An 18,556-nucleotide genomic window follows, 5' to 3' on the forward strand; every position below is an offset into this window, starting at 1 on the left:
ATATGAGGCTCCCCCAGTTTCTTCTTACTATCCATGCGCTCTCTCAGTTCCTTCTTACTGCCCATGACGGTTGCTGGAACGCCTTTCTCCTTTACAATAGCAAGTGTGCCTAGTGGTTTTTCTTCTATAGTTCTTGTACGTAGTCATTTCTTAGTGTTAGTAGTTAGTTAAGTTCAGATAGTTAGTAGTCTCTTCAGGGACATTTTGTGCTCTATTCTCCTGGCTTCAAACTGTGTTCCACCTGTCACAAACCTATGCCAGTCAGCAACTCCCACACAAGCTGTTTAAAGTGTCTGGGGAAGATGCACATCAAAGACAAGTACAGAATTTGTAAGGGCTTCAGGTCGAGGACACAGAGATCCATCCAGAAGCCTTGCTGATGAAGGCAGCAATTAGACCATCCTCAGAACCATCCCACTCTGATATCAGTACAGAGTGCTCCACTGGCACCAGGCTCACCTCAGCACCATTCACCATCACTGTTGTCGAGCAAGTCATGCAGGAAGCAGCGCACAGATCGAGGGCGCTTCCCTGTGCTAAAGAAAGACGACGAAGCGGTGCAGGCAAAGGACCCATGTCGGGCCATTTGCTCTCTTTAGAGTGGCAAGAGGCAGCCTCTCCACCAGGGCTCCAAGCCTAGTAAGGGAACCACCTCTGAAACCCCGGAGCGGTAGGGAACCCTTACACCTGGTGGTGCTTTCAACATCAGAGGTGTTTCAGGTGACCAGAGACTTCTTGGCTCTACCAGTGCCACCCACACCACCGGTCTTGTCTCCAGCTGCAGAGTCAGTGAAGGCACCCCCTTCCAAAGGGAAGCCCACCATGGGCCCACTGCAATGGTGACTGGGCCAACGCAAGTCCCCAGAGGCCTGGCACCAGTTGACAACACCGCAGCCCCAGAGACGTCCATCTCAGTCTCTCTAATACTGGTTGTCCTCTCGGCACCAGTTGCTGACGCTGCAGCGCCAATCACCAACCCTTCGGCACCAGTCTCCGACGCCTTGATCCCTGACTCCATGTCACTCTCCACTGTCTCGACACTGATCTCTTCCATCTGGCACTGCTCCCTGGCCCCCCATCATAGCCAACAGTGAGAAGCTCTGACTTAAGTTTCCTCTAAGCTGCATGGCCATGCAGCTGCCTGTTAAGCTCTGCACAGGGGCTCAGAGCTGCGGCGGGGACCTGCCTTGGCCAGGGGAGAGGAGTCCCTCCCTCGGCCCAGCCCACCTCCAGTGGAGCTGCCGCGGCAAGGGAGAGGCGCCTCTCCCCCGACCCCAAGCTGCTGTGGTGAGAGAGGGCTGTGGGGAGTCCCCTTTCCCCACTGCAGCCCTGGGGCAGCCTGCACCAGAAATCCATCATCCCTGGCCCCACCCCAGAGCCTGCACCCCCAGCTAGAGCCCTCACCCCCTGCACCCAACCCTCTGCCCCAGCCCTGAGCCCCCTCCCACACTCCAAACCCCTCATCCCCACCCCGCCACATGAATTTTGTTATGTGCACCAATGTGGAGTTGATGCCCGGGGCCCCCGCTACCACTGCTGGTCCCGGATTGCTGCTCTGGGGCAGTGCCAGGGACCAGCTGCCTGGGGCTGCCAGACCAGCGGCTGGGCCCTAGGCTTCCTAGCTGCTGGTCTGGTCTTGGGGTCAGCATTGCAAGATTCATGGAGGTCACAGAAAGTCATGGAAGCCGTGACTTTCCGTGATCTCCGTGAATGATTCGCAGCCTTGATTATAATATCTGGGACTCCCTGCCACAGGAGCTCAGACAAGAATTTGCATCCATCTTGGAGGAGAGCAAGCCAGTGGCCAGAGCCCCTCTCCAGGTAGCGATGGATGTGGCCAATTCAGCGGCCAGATCTATGGCTCCCACAGTGTCCATGCGATGCAGTTCATGGCAGCCATCCTCAGGGCCATCTCAGAAGGTGCAGCAGTCTATTCAGGACCTCCTATTTGAGGGCACTGCTCTGCTTTCAGAGCAGACATACCAGGCTGCATGGCCTGAAAGATTCCTGTGCCACACTTTGCTTTTTGAGCCTTACCCACCAAAGGCCTCTAGGAAACATTTCCGGCTACTTCCACCGCCTAGATTTTTGGGTCCGCCTCTTTGTGTGGCAGAGCTCCTAGAAGAAAAGAGACAGAGGCTTTAAACCCTACTGACCCACCCCGTCCTCCTCGGCTGCCCTGTCAGGCCCCACGCATCATCCAGAGGGCCCATGGCAGGTATTTTGAGGGTATGCCCGAGGACAGTGTTCCAGTCTGGCCTCAGGATCCATTCCCCCATTCGTTTCTGAACCATTTCCTCAGTGCATGGATCCAGGTGACCTTTGATCATTGGGTGCTCAACACCGTAACACTGGTTACACCCTGCAGTTTTCCTCACTTCCTCCTTCCCTTCCACTCCCTTCCCTCTACAGGGACCCTTCTCATGAGCATCTCATCCAGGAGGTGGAAACCTCTCTATGCATAGGGGCCATAGGGGAAGCTCAAGATATGAGGGGAAAAGGGTTTTATTCCTAATATTTCCTATCCTGAAGGCCAAAGAGGGCCTCAGATCCATCCTAGACCAGTGTGGCCTCAATAAATATCTCAAGAAGTTGAAGTTCCACATGGTCTCCTTTGTAGCAGATCTCAAACACACAGCCTTCCTGATGGTTCCAATATCACCCACAGCAGGCCTCTTCTAGGCCTTCGGAGCCTTTCAGGGGGAGATCCAAACCTCACAAAAGGGGACCATCCCTCTACCACTACCCAGTCAGCACCTCCTTCTAACAGACAGTTTTGACAATGTGGTCAAGAGAACTGAGCAACCTATTTCCCCAGATCCTCTGCTGTCTACCATCCATCCCCCTTTCGGGGACTGATTATCCCACTTCTTGTCTGCCTGGAAGCACATCACTTCAGAAAAATGGAATCTAGAGGTGGTTGATGTGGAATATTCAATCAACTGCCCCGTTCCTCTTCAGGAACCCTTCTCATGAGGAGTTCTTAGAGCAGGAGGTCCAATCTCTCCTGTTCTTGGGGGCAATCAAGCCAGTTCCCCCTGAGGTTCAGTTCTATTCCAGCTATTTCCTAGTTGTATATGTATAATGGAGATATACCCATCTCCTAGAACTGGAAGGGACCCCGAAGGGTCATCGAGTCCAGCCCCCTGCCTTCACTAGCAGGACCAAGTACTGATTTTGCCCCAGATCCCTAAGTGGCCACCTCAAGGACTGAACTCACAACCCTGGGTTTAGCAGGCCAATACTCAAACCACCGAGCTATCCCTCCTCCAATGGGGCAGATGGTCAAGACTAATACTTGATCTCAGAAAATTGAATACCCGTGTCCCTTCATAATACTTCAGGGTCATGACACCAGCCACCGTAATTCTGTCCCTAGATCTGGAGGAGTGGTTCGTCATCCTCAGTCTCTAGGACACCTACTTTCTTGTAGTGATTCTCCCCTTCCACAAGCATTTTCTGCATTTCCAAATAGGCTCAGATCATTACCAGTAATGAGTCTTCCCCTTTGGTCCTCTTGATGGCAGCAGCCCATCTACGTCAGGGGATCGCCACAGAAATCCCATACTTGGATGACTCGCTCCTCGGGGTCCATCAGTTCTAGAGGGCCAGTCAGCAACCTCAAAGGCACTAGCCCTATTTCATTCTTTGGATCTTTGTATCCATCTGAAGAAATCTACACCGACTCCAGTCTAGAGGATGCACTGCATTGGAGCCAGAGTCCCTAACTGCCAAAGCCTACCTATCCAAAGAAAGTTTCTCCACCATGTCTAGGTTTAAACTGTACACTACAAGGCAGTCTGCAAATAACTGCAAGTACCTCCTTACAACTCCTAGGTCATGTGTTGGCATCCATGTTTTGTCACATCTCATGCAAGACCGTGCGTCAACTGCCTTCACATGTGGACCGGCACAGTCTCTCCACATACTTAACAGTACCCCTGAATTCTGGGCTTTCAGCTGGTGGAAGGACCCATTGCCAGGCTGCAAGGGAACCCCATTTTCACACTCTCCACCATCAAAAATACTCACAATGGATTCCTCTCTTTTGGGTTGGGGGGCCACCTTCAGGGCCCACAACTCAGGGCAGGTGGTCCTCACAAGAGATTATGCTTCACATCAACACCCTTTGAACTGAGAGCCATCTGCTATGCTTATGAACACTTCCTTCACAACATACAGGGCCACTTTGTCAGGATAAGGCTGGACAGTAGGGCAGAAATGTGTCATATCCACCAACAAAGCAAGTGCAACTTCCCATTCCTTATGTGTAGACTTGCTAAAATTGGAATTGGTGCTTTTCCCATCAGATAGATAAGCCATCAAGAGTTCTACTAGGCCTCCAGAACACAATTGCGGACTCCCTAAGCAGGAACTTGCATCATTCTGTCTTCCAGAGCATCTACCAAAAGTGGGGTCTCCCCAGAGCGGACATCTTTGCTCTCCCAACCAGCTGTGCTCCAAGGGAGGACACAACTGCAATTAATTGGGAGATGCCCTGATAACACCATGGAGCCATATTCTGCTGTACATTTACTTGCCTCCACCTATAATTCTCAAGACCTTGATCAAACTGTGACAGGAAAGAGCAAGGCTTGTTCTCATAGCATCGTCATGGCTGCGCCAGGTGTGGTTCTCGAACTTCCTTCACCTCTCTGCCTTCCCCTTAAAAAGGGTGTCCTGTAAACCTACTACTTGCAGAACTTACCTGCAGAATCAGAAACATTTCCATCCCTGATGTTCTCTTAACTCTTGTCAAGCCTCAGAAGTTCTTCTCTCCTAGATCCTAGACTACCTGTTGGACTTGGACGCCAGTTTTGTCAGTGAGCTCAGTCAGATTCATCCTTCCACTTGGCCATTGAGGGCTTTTCAGTGTTTGTCCTTCCTATTATGACCAGGTTCCTTAAGGGCTTCCCTCTGTATGGAACCTGCTACCCCATAGGACCTTAATTTCATACTCAGCACTTTAAGGAAACCAGTAACTATCTGTACTCTCCTGCACCTCATTCCTTATAGCTATCACTTTAGCTAGACGAATGAGAGAACTTGGTGCACTCATGGCAGACACACCTTTGACTACTTTCTACCAGGATATGGTTACACTATGTCCTATCCTCATTTTCTCCCTAAGATTTCTTTGGAACACCATGTTAATCAGGAAATTAGTCTACTAGTGTTTATCCAAAGCCTCATGCCTCCAGACAGGAATCTAACCTGCACACACTACATCAGAAGGACTTTTGCCTTCTACTTACACAGACCCAAGGCCTTCAGTACCTCTCCCAGACTCTTTGTCTCCTTTGCCGAAAGGATGAAAGGGCAGCCTATTTCAATGCAAAGATTATCAACGTGGGTCTCGGGTTGCATTTTAACATTCTATGAGACTGCCAGAATACAGCCCCCTCATGAAGTGATAGCACACTCCCCGATAGCTCAGTCCACATTTATAGCCTCTCTGAAAGTTGTTGCAGTTGAGGAAATCTGCAGGATTGCAACTTGGTCCTCATCCATACATTTGCCAAGCATTGCATTATTTTACCAGCTTTCAGAGCTGATGTGTCACTTGGTTAATCCTCCAGTCTGCCTTGGATTTGCCTCCTCACCACTCACCTCCATGTTGAGTTACAGTTTGGGAGTCTGCTACGATGGAGCACCCAGAAGGACACACACTCGAAGGAGAGATTATTTACATGCACGGGAATGAGTTCTCCAAGATGTTTTATCCCAGTGGGTGCTTCGCCTGCTACCCTCCTTCCCCTCTGCCGTGGTGTGTCTGACTTGGTGGTTGAGAGGGAACTGAGTGGCAGTGGGTCTGCACCTCCCTGTGTGCCCTTGTATGGGACCACGAGGAGCTGCTCTGCCAGGCCCACAGACACTGCTTTACAGTCTCCTGTCCAGAGTGTATAGGTGTGCGCATCCTTCTGGGGAACACTCATATCAGCAAAATGTTTTGAATTCAAAGTACTGTACAGGTAACTAACCTCCTCGTCCTGCTGCAGGGGTAAACATAGCCCAGCTAAGTCTCTGTTCTCTCTGACTTCGCTATTGAAAGATCATGATCACCACCAAGGGTAGGGGGATGAGGGCCATATCTTACAGCTGCCCTCTACCATGTCCTGGGAGAGCCTGACTGGGACAGGGGCTCTCCCAGTGCCACCAGGGGACTGGTCCAGCAGTAGAGGTCCCATGTAAGACTGTTCCTTGTGGAGGGAAAGTTGGAGATAAATGAGGAATGGTCCCATTCTCCATATTTCCATGGTACTTCGACTTCTCCAGACAGACCCTGCTTGGAGCTAGGATGTCCTGTGTCCCACCCATGGACTACCCATTGGCATCTCCTGGTCTCAGTGTAACCATGTGCTGTTGTATTTTCCCTCTGGTGCTTGTAAAATAACCTCCACCTTCATTGGGATCGAGGGAAGGTCTAACTTGTTGCTAATTTGTTTTGCAGACGATGAGACACCAAACTGTCTGGAGGCAGACCTTATTTCCGAAACCAGCAGCATCGTGACAGCCAGTGACATGAGTGGCAAATACTCACACAGTAACTCAAGGATATCTGCGTATGTCCCTGCCCTCAAACCAGATTGCAGCTGTTCATGGTGGAATGTGTGGCTGGATCTAACTCCATCTGCACCCTTACGCAGTGATGGAATCTCACTACTACAGGGCTATGGGTGCAGACATGAGAGTGCACCAGCAGTTTTAGAACTTGGTTTAAAAAGAAGAAATGTGCTGCAGGCAAAGCTGGTCCTGCAGGCTGGGTCAGAGTTTCTGCTGCAGTCCAGCCCCTTAGTGCCATTCCAGTGACACAAGCAGCAAGATCTGTCCAGCTGCCATAAAAGCTGGTACAGCCCCTGTACAGCAGCTGCTTGGCTACTCGAGGGAGCACCAAAGCAAACAGACCCATCCTCAGGACCAGCTCCTTGGCAGCCACACCCAGCAGGCAGTGGGTGCAGGTGGGAAGCCAGTGCTCAGTCTGTGCCTTGGCTGGCAGCCCACCTGTCTTTTGCATGTTTTAGCAAGAGGTGTACGTACCCTGTTAAGATGCGTTTGTTTGCAGGCTTTATTGGAGGAGACAGAGACCAGAGGGCGGCTGGGAATTATGACTTCCTCTTGTAAGAGGAAAAAGAAATGCTGGTTGTTCCGTCCCGTTCTGTTGCCCATTGTGATATTGGACATTCCTTTCTTCTAGACGATCCTCCAAGAACCGTCGCAAGGCAGAGCGCAAGCGTCACAGTCTGAAGGAAGGGAGCCCTCTGGAGGACCTGGCCCTTCTAGAGGCCTTGGGAGAAAATATCCGCGCTACTGAGAACATGAAGGGTAAGGCCCCCTGGCTGAGCCAAGCCAGCATCTGGCTGTCTGAGGCCAGATGCCACCTTCTGATCTTGAAGGATGGGATGCAAAGAGTAGCTACTGCCCAAGCCTCGAGAGTGGGGGAGGGGGTCGCTGAAGAGAGCAGCCTCTTCCCCAGAGACACCTTGGCAAGGAGCCAGGATCAGGACTATTGATTGGCTTTGCTAGTCCAAACCTCTGTAGCTGTCACTGCTCTGATGAGTAAAAAAATAGTCCCAGCCCCCAGGTGTAAAGAATCAGAGTGAGATGAGCTGGGCTGCGCTAATGTGAAGAGCGCTCCCCTCATGCTGAGTCCACCTGGCAGCAGAGGTAACAGCAGGAAAACAGCAGCTGTGTTCCGCTGCTCCTTTCTCTCTGTCCCCAGTGCTAGAACAGCACCGCACCTTGCTTAGTGAACCTGGTTGATTGCTGTGATGGAGCTTGCTCTGATCTCTTCCTCGCAGGTGAAGTGCACAGCTTATTAAAGGGGCTTGTGCTCTTTGGATACGATGAACCAGCAAGGGAGCTGCAGGAGGCCCTGGAAGAAGCTTTGCAGTTGATAGAGAGGTCACTCCCGGAGATCTGGACCACAGACCTGCAACAGAATCCTGCGAACCCAGTAGGTGCTTGCTCCCTGATGGTTGTGACCTGAGTCGCTGTTTGCAACTTACAAATTTGTGGTGCTGTGGTATTGTTTGTAGAGACAAACCCTGGAGTCTTTAACTCAGATAAACTGACTGCAGTCGGTTGCATGTAGGTCTCCAGATCTGCCCCTTGTTGCAGCATGTCAGATAAACCTCCTAGATGAAGTGAGCTGTAGCCCACGAAAGCTTATGCTACAATAAATTTGTTAGTCTCTAAGGTGCCACAAGTACTCCTGTTCTTTCTCCTAGACAGTGTATTTCTGTAGGAGTGCTGCACCTTCCCACTGCTCAGACCCTTGGCTGCCAGCCAGCATGTGCACTGCCTGCTGTCTCCGGTGCTGGTTAGGAGTGATCCGACTGGATCAAGAGAGCTAGGGGACTTTGATGGCTTGTGTGTTCCTTCCATATTCAATGCACTGACTTCATATTAAAACTTTGTGTTAAGTGAAGCAATTGGCAGTCAGTGCAATATACTCTTTGTTTATACGTTTATAATTGAGCAAAGAAATCCTTATAATGGTTGAACTGTTAACATCCTGAATTAACCGCTAACGTGTCTTACCTCCACTGGACTTCAAATATTAACGTTACCAATACTATCACTTTAGTCTCCGTAGTGCCCTTGCTCTTGTACAATATATACATGCCCCACGATGAATGGGACAGAAAAGGAGGAGGAGATGGAGACTTCCTACAGTATTGGCAGCCCCAAATGGCAATATCATGACAAGCTTAAAATCACAAAACTCTTCAAAAATATGAAAATGTGAGAGATTTTTTTCCATGCTTTCTGGTTTCCCAGCCTTTAAGGTTAACTCAGGTCACATTTTGAAACTGTTCTCCCTAAGTGCCAGGGCTAGAAACTTATTTTTAATGCAAGTTGAGGTTCTCCTGCAGTCACCTGCCTTAAAGACACAGACACATATCACAAGACTTGTGATTAAAATCTGAAGAGTTGGCAACACTGCCACAGCAAAGGGGGCTGGCACATGGGTGTGGAAAAGATCTCACGTGTGGTCCTGAAGTCCAGGTGCTCCAATGATGCCATTCCTGCCAGTCCCAACTGCTATCTTTGCACAGGGCTTCAGTAGGCTCTTTCAGTGTTAACCACCAGCTCTTACAGATCACTGATAGAGTGGCTCCCAGGGTGCTCTGTCTCCTCTGGTGGTGCCCTTAGATTGCAGCAGTGTTGTGCAGCTTTATCTTCCTGCACTAGCCTCTATGCAATAGTCTCATCACACAGTTTGTCACAGAGCCCTGCACTGGTTCTGAATCTGATAACAGCTGTTTGGGCAGCCCTGAGTTCAGCTGCAGATGGATGGATACGTGCTATTAGCATCATCTGCCGAAAAGGCCAAGCATTGTCGTGGGGGGGAGGGGCAGGAGTGCAGATCTCCCTTTGAAGCCAATGCCCGTATCAAGCAAGCTCCCATCCTGCAAAGGGAGCACTAGCTATTTCAGTGGCAACAGGCAGAACTGCCAGTTGGGTGGATCTTGGGGAGCTTGGTTTTGGAATCTTCTGCTTCATTGTTATAAAGGACTTGAGTATTGCTGATGTGCCAATATTACCTATTCCACAGGTCCTGGGCCCCAATTCAACAGCAAATAGCATTATGGCCGCCTATCAACAGCAAAGAATTGCAGCTCCTGCAGTACAAGGTTAGTTAAAGCATATGGCATACTAATCGTAGGTGCAGGATATCTCCACTGGTGACGTCATTAGGGCTAGCTACGTTACAGAGCTATGGCCTAGGGATGCAGTTTGGAGATTCATTTGGTAAGTCAGTCGTGTTTCTGGCATTAAACAGATGTGTCTCTTGTAAGGGTTACACTTCTCCCTTCATGAATTCCTGTGGCAATGTTGTTATGCTAGGAGTGCATAGCACTTACACCTGACCAGACAGACCAGGTTCCTGCTTCACAGGAGCTGGAAATTTAAGGAGAAGGGAGATTATTTAGGTGGTCTGGCTTAAATCATAAATCATTTATGCCTGCTGGGTGATGTTTTTTTTGACACAAGATTTTTAGTCAAAAAATGCATTTTTGGTGCCCCAAAGCTATCTGTAAATTTGGGCTGATGAATAATCGTTCTGGTCAAGAAAAAACACAATTTAAAAGTCTAAATGTTTTGTGTCAAATTCAAATGTGGCCCATTTAAAAAAGAGTCGGAAAACACCCAGAAGTGATCAAATCAAAACTAAAAGGTTGGGGGGGGGGGTTATTTTTAGTCTTTGTTTTGGTTGACTTGAAACAAACTAACTGAAACACCCTTCTCCCCCAAATCTAGTTTCAAATTGACCCAAAACATTTCAGTCGATTCAAAACAAAATTTGAGTCTTTCATTTGATGGGGGAAAAAACTGAAAAAGTTGGTTTGGTGTCGTATTAAACTGGATTTTTTTTTATTTGATCCCTGCACCAAAAAATCCATTATTCGCTCAACTGTATTCCTAAGCCTTCTGCTGCCAGGGGAGATCTTTCAGCTGGAATAAGCACTGGCTCAAAAGAACCCAGCCCATTCCACTGCATCATTCTGCTCCTTCAGAACATTGTCCAAATGATCATCAGTGCTATGGAAGGTGTTAGATGATGATCAGTGGAATCCTATGCCTATAGGGTAGCCATAGCACCCCCTCCATGCTGCCCTGCCAGCTGCCCACCCCTCTTCTGGAAGGGCTTCAGGTTAGAGGATAGCTATGTCTTCATGCCAACTAGGTGCATGACATCCTCACTGTAGACTTCCAACAAGAAGCTGGTTGTGTTATCGTGTGCTATGATGTGTTGCCTGTCCACTGAGAATTGGACTGAGACCACTACCTTATCTCTCATAGCTAGAGTAATAGGCCTGTAAAGACCACTAGCCAGGACCCCTTTCATCATTACTCGCACAGGAAGGATGTGTACTGCTTTTCCTACTCCTCTGTTGGGTGTTAGCATTGCAGAACCCACACAATGGAGGAGGGTGAACTGGGTTCTTCCATCCTCCCCCTACTGGTTACACCTGTATTAACCTGTTGCAGTGTTGGTGTGCACTGGGTTTTGAAGAATTTGCTTTGGCCTGAAGAGCATGTATTGCTAGCAAGATCTACAAGAAGGAAAGAATCCAACTTGATGAGGTCCCACATTGGGTTTGCAGGCTTACTGTCAACAGAAATGTTTTCCTTGTGTGAGTGGAGACGTTTGAGGTGGAATAATTGAGCTGGTGAACTTAGAACTCCACAATGCCATTTTTGGCTTTTCTCTTCGAGCAGCAGTGCACTTTTAAGAGGAAAATGAAAAACTAAAATGTCAGGAGCAGGGCTAGTTTATGGGCTTTGTCAGAAAGCGTTTCTTTGCCTTGCCACAGAGGGGTTACTGGTGGCGATGGTTGTCGGGCTGTCTGGAGCTGTTCACGACTGCGTGCGCCTATTCAGAGGACACTGTCAAAAGCAGGGCAGACACCCCAAACCGGTGGTATGTTCTAGAATTAGATTTCACCAACCACCCAGTAACAAATGTGAACTCCTGAAGCACTATAGTAGTCTTACCATGGAGTCACAGAGGGTCCCCTTGGGCACTCCAGTCTACCTTGCTGCCCAGGCAAGCTGGGACTAAGTGATAAATGGTCACTTACACCAAGAATCACAAAAGATTCACGTTGCTCCCAGTCTCAAGAGACCAGTCACTTACCCTCAGGTCTGTTTGTATCTCACACCAAGGACAACGTTCATAGCCAACTCTATAGTAAACTAACTAAGGGTTCATTAACTAGGAAAAAGAAATGAGTTAGTTACAGGTTAAAGAAGGCAACAGATATACACAAATGAGTTAGACTGTGGTTCCAAAAGGTGACAAGTTGCAGTAATCAGTCAGCACTGATTGTCTTTTAGGACTAACCCAGGTTGAGCCTGGAGATCTCTGCTTTCGTTTCCTAGCTCTAGCCCTGTGACGGTCCATACAGCAGAGATGAAGAATTTTCATGTTGGCTTTCTTCCCTTCCCCCTGCCTTCCTTCCAGAATTCAAGCTGATGGGATGAGTTGTCTTGCACGTAGCACCTTCATGGGTGTAAGAGGACCATCAACCCAGTCTTTGTTTCACAGGGGCCCATTATCTTGGTAGTCGTCCTTGAGGGGTTGGGAGCCACTCGTCCTACCTCAGTGCACAAGTTCAGAGCAGGCATTTTTACAGTTATAAAGCAAAACTTACATATTACCTTATAGCATGGTTTACAAGCATTACAAGTTGCATGCAGCACCTTACAAGCATTTTATAGTCTAACACCTGTCTTGAACAACACTAACAGGTGATCTGGTCTGGTTTCAGTGCTCAGCTGGCACCTGGTCTACTAGTGTCACAATGGTATCTGTAGAAATGCTTTTGCTTGGGGTGAAATCTGGCAAACCCATCTCAGTCCCAAAATAGTTAGATTGGCCAAGTTGTAAATCGCTACATGTGTCACATGCCTCTTGAGGCCCTCTAACTGGAGTGGTCCTGCTGAGCCCCACTTAGACAGACTTCTTCCTTTCAACCCCCTTAGGCCAGTCTCCTAAAAGAGAAACTCTCATCTGTTTGAAAGCTTGTCGGCAACCATTGATGGGCAGCGAAAGAAGAGTTATGGTGGCTTTCCAGTGTTCAGCTCCTAAGGGAACTTCAGGTAACCTTACCTTACCTTCTCTTCTCTTGCCTTTCAGATGCAGAACTTCTTATTCCTCCAAAACTCAATAAAAACATCCAGTGGAAACTGAATCTCTTACAGTAACCTGAGGCCAAGAAATCCTGCTGGACTCTCAGCTGTCGTTTATTGTAAGCTCAGTATGTCCCCTTCGTTTTGTTCCCTTTTATTTACACACACACACACACACACACACTCACTCACTCACTCACTCACTCAAGCCAGGCTTCCTGCCTGCAGTACCTCACTGCTGCCATGACCGTTCAGACATTTGTCATTGTCAATAGCCCAGTTTTACCTTTTTGATCCTGTATCCCTAATAGTCTAGCTGATGCATTTTTTTAAGAATGTTGAACAGAGCAACAGTCTCCCTGCTGCCCTGAGCTTTGTTCTGCTGTTTAAAGTTGGATGGCTGTTACAAGACATTAGCCAAATGCTGTCTTGTCACACCATTGACTGCAATAGAGCTACTGTACTCTAGGCAAGTAGGTCCTCAGTGCATCTATGTCAGTTTACACCAGCAGCAAATATGGCCCTAGGCTTACACTGCTGTACGTTAGAGCAGACTATGGCACATTGGCTGTGTCAGTGATTACTGTACACAACCTCTCCTCTTACCAAAACAGAGCATAATAAAGATATTGCTTAAACTGTGTCCCCAAACTGCCCTGAGTCTTTTTGTTGGACAAATGTTGTTTTGCATGAGCACTTCAGATCAGACTGTCCACAGCCTCCTGGATACAGACGTGAGCTTTCACATAGCTGGGGTCTATGAATGTTCTCCCTGGCGCACACAAGCCAGGTACCAGTGACTTACCATTTTCATCAGGCTCACAGAATAAATCTACAGCTAGCAAATCTCCTGTGCAGAATTCCACTGGGACTCCACAGCCTGAAGGGGACAGACATGGCAACTGCATGTAGGTTATGAATGGTTTATGGACTACAGGGCCAGGGCCTGTGTGCAGCTCCACAGGGAAGGGTTGCCCCAGCTCTACACCTGGGAGAGTGATTAGCGGGACTCACTCAAGCCACACCACCCCCGGTAACTGACGGCTTGCAGCTACTGGGTTTTCCTGAGAGCAGCAGACAAAGAAAAGGGCTTCTGGTGTAGAAGGGCTGCATCTAAACTGCCACAGGGCCTTCTTTCTAATCCAGCAAATGAACAAGACCTTCTCTCCAGGGGGGCCTCAACCCTTGTGGAAGGGTTGAAAAGACTTCAGCGTACTAGGGCCCTACAGAGTGTGTTTAAATCCAGCTATTGTTTTTTTTATGATGTTTCAGCTGTAATTGTTTTACCTTAAGAATAAACGTGCTTGCTTCGAAGGAGCTGTGTGGTAACTTGTAAGTGCTGACTATGCACTGTTCATAGGCCTCAAAGAAAGCAATGCGCAGGTGCAGACCCTTAGGCAGACTGGCTTGTTGAGGATATCACAACATAAGGCAGGGGCTGTGCACCCTTAAGCTGCCCCTCTGCGCCCCCCCCCAAAAAAAGAGTAGGACAAAGGTCCCTGCCCAGAGCCAGGGGATTGCTGGAGACCTTGAGTGGACCATGGAACTACATGTTCAGTGAATCTGAAACTCTAGTCTACGAGCCCAGACCCATTTTGGGCACTAAGGGGTAACCTATTAGTTAGAAAAATTTCATTGCAACCATAGCTGGTGGTCAGCAGCAGACTCACTGTAGATCCTGGAAGTGGTGCTGTTTTTCTATATCACTTAATCAGGGGTTTAACCTTTTTTCATTTGCAGATCCGTAAAAAAAAAAATCAAATGGAGGTGGGGAGCCCTTTGAAAATCTTAGACAGTCTGTGTCCCCGGACCACAGGCTGAAAACCACTGCAATAGACAATGGGACTGAACCAGCTGCTCTGTCCCTTTGATAGTGGTAAATCCTCTTTTGTCAAATAGGCTACTGTGAAAATTCGTATGAAACAGTGAGATAAAAGTTGTTAATGTACAACACAGAATGCTATGAACGTTTAATACAGCCACAGTGGAACACAGATCCAAACTCCAGTTTAGCAGCTCGGTTTGTTACCAGTATCTAAGAAAGAAACAGAGGTTCTCAGACATCTACAGTCCCCTCTGGGTGGCAGTAATGATTTTAAGCTCAATCCTGTCCACTCTGTACTCAAAAGCATTTCCTGTAGATGAAGAAAGGACCCTGTTCTTCATATTCTCTTCTGTAAACCCAGAGCTGCTGAAAGGCCTTGAGTGATGCCAAAATTGACCCTCCAGTCCAGACAGAAGACTTTCTCTCAGGGGATGCTGCTGCAATGGGGTTATCATTGGGGCACATCTTGGTCAGGTCGCTCTGGAAGCGGTCAGGGAAACCCCTCAGCATGGTACAACCTCCGCACAGCAAGATATTGCCCATCAGCTTCTTCTTGAGATCAACGTCACATTTATTGAGGCAGGTCATTGTCAGCAATGGAAGCGCTGGCTGCTGTGATCCTATCAAGGATGGTTTAAAGAGCATTTCAGCACACAGGAATCTCTCTTTGCCAATGGGAATTAGGTGCCCATCTGGAAGTTCATAATCAACCTGCTGTTTCCGGAGAGGCAAACTCATGTCATGCTGAAGGTCCAGAGACGTATAGCAACATTTTTCCTTGATGTCTTCTATCACACTTAGTTGTTCCCCAGTAAATGTTTTCCCCGCCTCATTTAATAACTTCATGAGGTACTGGGTAAGGTCTGATCCAGCATAGTCTACACGTCCAGTAATGCTTGGCATAGTATAACCTTCATAGATAGGGACCACATATGAAACACCATGGCCACTTTCTACCACAAGAGCGGAGGTCTTTCCGTATGAATACATAGATAATCTGGACTGGTAGGCGATATGCATGGCAGGAGTGCAGAACGTTTCAAACAGCATCTCAGCATATTTCTCCCTGTTGGTGGTAGGACTCAGTGGAGGGTCTGATACCAGTACAGCATGCTCCTCTGGCTGAATCTTCATCTCTTTGTGGAAAATGTATTCCCAAATGTCTTGGACACAATCCCAGTCAACCACTATGCCATGTCTCAAGGGGTTGACCAGTTTTAGCGGTATTTTCACATCCTGAAGTTCTTTTCCAACAAAGCTTTCTTTGCGATTGTCCCCCGTTTTAGCAGTCTCTTGGAAATGCTTGCCCACTGTAGATGAAATAACATGGGAGGGACGAGGCTCTCCAGCAAATCCACACTTACAGTAACCTGTGCCAATGTCTATGATCACTGCTCTAGTCGCCTTCACAATCTTGGGGCTTCCCTGAGTTGATGACGCGCTATCCTCTGGAGGCTTTTTACTGGCCCTAACCAGTACCGCCCGTTTTGCAGGACCTTCCTGGATTGTTGCTACTGCTACAGAACTGGTGCTTCCTTTGACAGACATTTCCTTTCCTTTTGTCATGGATGTGGATTCCCTTTGACAGTGCTGGCAGAAGCCATGGCAAGCCGAGAAATACCAGGGGTAATTTTGGAACTTTCATGCCACTGACCTCACTGATTGTGACATCAGCTGCCTGCTGCCCTTTGGGCTACAGCTTAGTATTTCAGAACTCTTCTCTACTTGAGGCCTTTTGGGGCACATACACTGCTTGTTTAGCATACCAGAGAGCTATTGGGGTTTGCCTGCAGCTGTTTCTGCCACCAGAGAGCCTAAACCGGCTCTGAGTAAGTAGTAGGTGACAAGGGGGCTGGTCTGTGCCAACGTTCCCCCCTGCTGCTACTGGCTGTGGAGGTGCGATGGGTGCAGATACAGCAAGCAGGCATGTCTGCAATGCACATAAAACGGATTATTCTAGGACATGTCTAGCACTAGCGTCAACTACATTTTTTTCAAGGAAACAAGCTGCTTCCTCCCCAGCCTCCTCCTGAGAAGGTCTAGATCTTTTTTAAAGTCATTTACTAACAAATATTCCTTTGGGGCCTGATTTGTTAACATTCAACAGGTTTCCATCTCTCAAACTGTGTGATTGTGGTAATTTTAAAAAACAACAACGAGAGACAGCCCATGTGTTGCTGGACCCTGTCGCAGTGATGGGGCATGGGTGATTTGCTTAAGAACATGCTGAAATACAGAAAGTCAGACTTGTGCTGTATAGCCCTTTTTAGCCTTATCACCCCATTCCTGCCATCTACGTGTTTGCCACTAAGAAATACAGAGCCATAACAGTCAGTTAATGAAGAGGTTTGGCATGCAGTGAGGTACAACAGGGACACTGTTGTAAACCACCAAAATGAGGCTGCCTCCTACTGAACAGCACCATTGTCCATCACAACATCAATATGAAACACCTTCAGCAAGGTCCAGTACTGGTTTCTGCCCCATCTAAGAGGGGAAGGGGACATGGGACTGCTGTCTAAGGGGGATGGGGCTCTCCAGATCCATTAGTGCCAGGGCTTGTGTCATAAACAGATAGTAGGAGTTAATAGAACAGAAGTACTTTATATCTCTTTTGACTGTAAAGGGTTAACAAGTTCAGTAGCCTGGCTGTCACCTGACCAGAGGACCAATCAGGGGACAGGATACTTTCAAATCTGGAGGGAGGGAAGTTTCTGTGTGTGCTGTTAGTGGTTGGTGGTTGTTCTCTCTGGGGGCTCAGAGGGACCAGACGTGCAACCAGGTTCTCTCCAATCCCCCTGAACAGTTTCTTATAGATTCCAAATAGTAAGTACTAGGGAGATAAGGCGACTTAGGCTTATGTTTTTTATTGCAACGTGCATTTGCTGGAAGGAGTTTAATTGTGTAATTGGCTGGAAGGATTCAAATGTGTATTTTGCTGAAAGGATTTAATTTGTACTTGTATTCTTAGGCTGGGAAGGTATTCCAGTGTCTACAGCTGAAAGACCCTGTACCTAATCCATTTTAATTTACAAAGATAATTTTTACTGTTTTTCTCTCTTTAATTAAAAGCTTTCTTGTTAAGAACCTGATGTTTTTAATTCTGGTGAGACCCCAGGGGACGGGTCTGGATTCACCAGGGAATTGTGGGGAGAAAGGAGGGAAGGGGGAGAGAGAGGCTAATTCCTAGGATTACGTCTCTCTCAGAAAGAGCTGGGAGGGGAAAAGAGAAGGGAGGGGAAGGTGAATTTTCCTCTCTGTTTAAATTCAAGGAGTTTGAATCCAGTGATCTTCCAGGGAACCGGGAGGGGAAGCGGAGGCAAGGTGAGGAAAGGGTTTTCTTTTCCCTTGTGTTAAGATCCAGAGGGTCTGGGTCTTGGGGTCCTGGCCAAGGTTTTGGGAGGACCGTGCAGCACTGGAATTCCTGGTTGGTGGCAGCGCTACAGGTTCTAAGCTGGTAATTAAGCTTAGAGGAATTCATGCTGGTACCCCATCTTTTGGACGCTAAGGTTCAGAATGGGGATTTATACCATGACAGCTTGGCTAAAGCAGTCCTTGTTGAGATGTGAAAGAATATCTGTCCCTTGGGCTGGATGATTCCTCTGCAGTGTTCACAAGGAGCAGAACAGTATCTTAGTCTTCGCTTAAAATAACACTAGCTTTCTTTTGCTGTGAATGGCAAAGCCAATAGTGTCACCAATTCATCCTGCTCAGTCTAATGTAGACAAGTTCTATACGGGGCTCGCAGCAGCAGTCCTGCAAGGGTGAAGGCTCTGGATTCTGACAAAGTACTTCAGCATTGAGCCCCTCAGAGGAAGAGACCAGACACCCTTAGTACAATTTGATTTACATCAGAGGTATGCTTTGTTAAACAACTGGGTTATGAACTACATCAAAAGCAAGACAGGCAGATTTTAAAGCCTAGCCGTGTGGGTGCTCAACACCTCTCAGAATCAGGTCTTGTGTCTAGAGACCTCTGCAGAGGTTAGACTTTCAGGCCTGCTGCTCAGCTAAGTGTGAGAGTTAAGCATCCACGATCTCAGTGAGCTACACTAGGTATTGTGTATGGTGGCACAGAGGCTTTTTAGT

The 18,556-nt window shown here is 48.1% G+C and overlaps 2 protein-coding genes across 6 annotated transcripts in view; one reads left to right on the forward strand and one right to left on the reverse strand.

Annotated features, from left to right (window-relative positions):
* ELP1 (elongator acetyltransferase complex subunit 1) overlaps window positions 1-18,556 on the forward strand; it is a 127,267-nt gene that overhangs the window by 102,394 nt on the left and 6,317 nt on the right. For 3 of the 5 annotated variants that reach the window (XM_032786286.2, XM_032786284.2, XM_032786287.2), the window contains 5 exons: window positions 6,452-6,563; window positions 7,196-7,323; window positions 7,800-7,954; window positions 9,560-9,638; window positions 12,650-13,956. In XM_032786286.2, the coding sequence (XP_032642177.1) occupies window positions 6,452-6,563; window positions 7,196-7,323; window positions 7,800-7,954; window positions 9,560-9,638; window positions 12,650-12,717 (542 nt within the window). In that variant the 3' untranslated portion in view covers window positions 12,718-13,956. Of the gene's footprint in view, window positions 1-6,451; window positions 6,564-7,195; window positions 7,324-7,799; window positions 7,955-9,559; window positions 9,639-12,649; window positions 13,957-18,556 lie in introns of those variants that run through there. The other 2 variants (XM_075067448.1, XR_004374475.2) reach the window with 2 other exon arrangements.
* On the reverse strand, window positions 14,045-17,240 carry ACTL7A (actin like 7A). Its single transcript, XM_032786290.2, has one exon. The coding sequence runs from the start codon at window positions 16,031-16,033 to the stop codon at window positions 14,765-14,767; it is 1,269 nt and encodes a 422-aa protein (XP_032642181.1). The 5' UTR covers window positions 16,034-17,240; the 3' UTR covers window positions 14,045-14,764.

This window comes from Chelonoidis abingdonii, chromosome 6 (assembly GCF_003597395.2).
Source record: "Chelonoidis abingdonii isolate Lonesome George chromosome 6, CheloAbing_2.0, whole genome shotgun sequence".
NCBI classification, from domain to species: domain Eukaryota; kingdom Metazoa; phylum Chordata; order Testudines; family Testudinidae; genus Chelonoidis; species Chelonoidis abingdonii.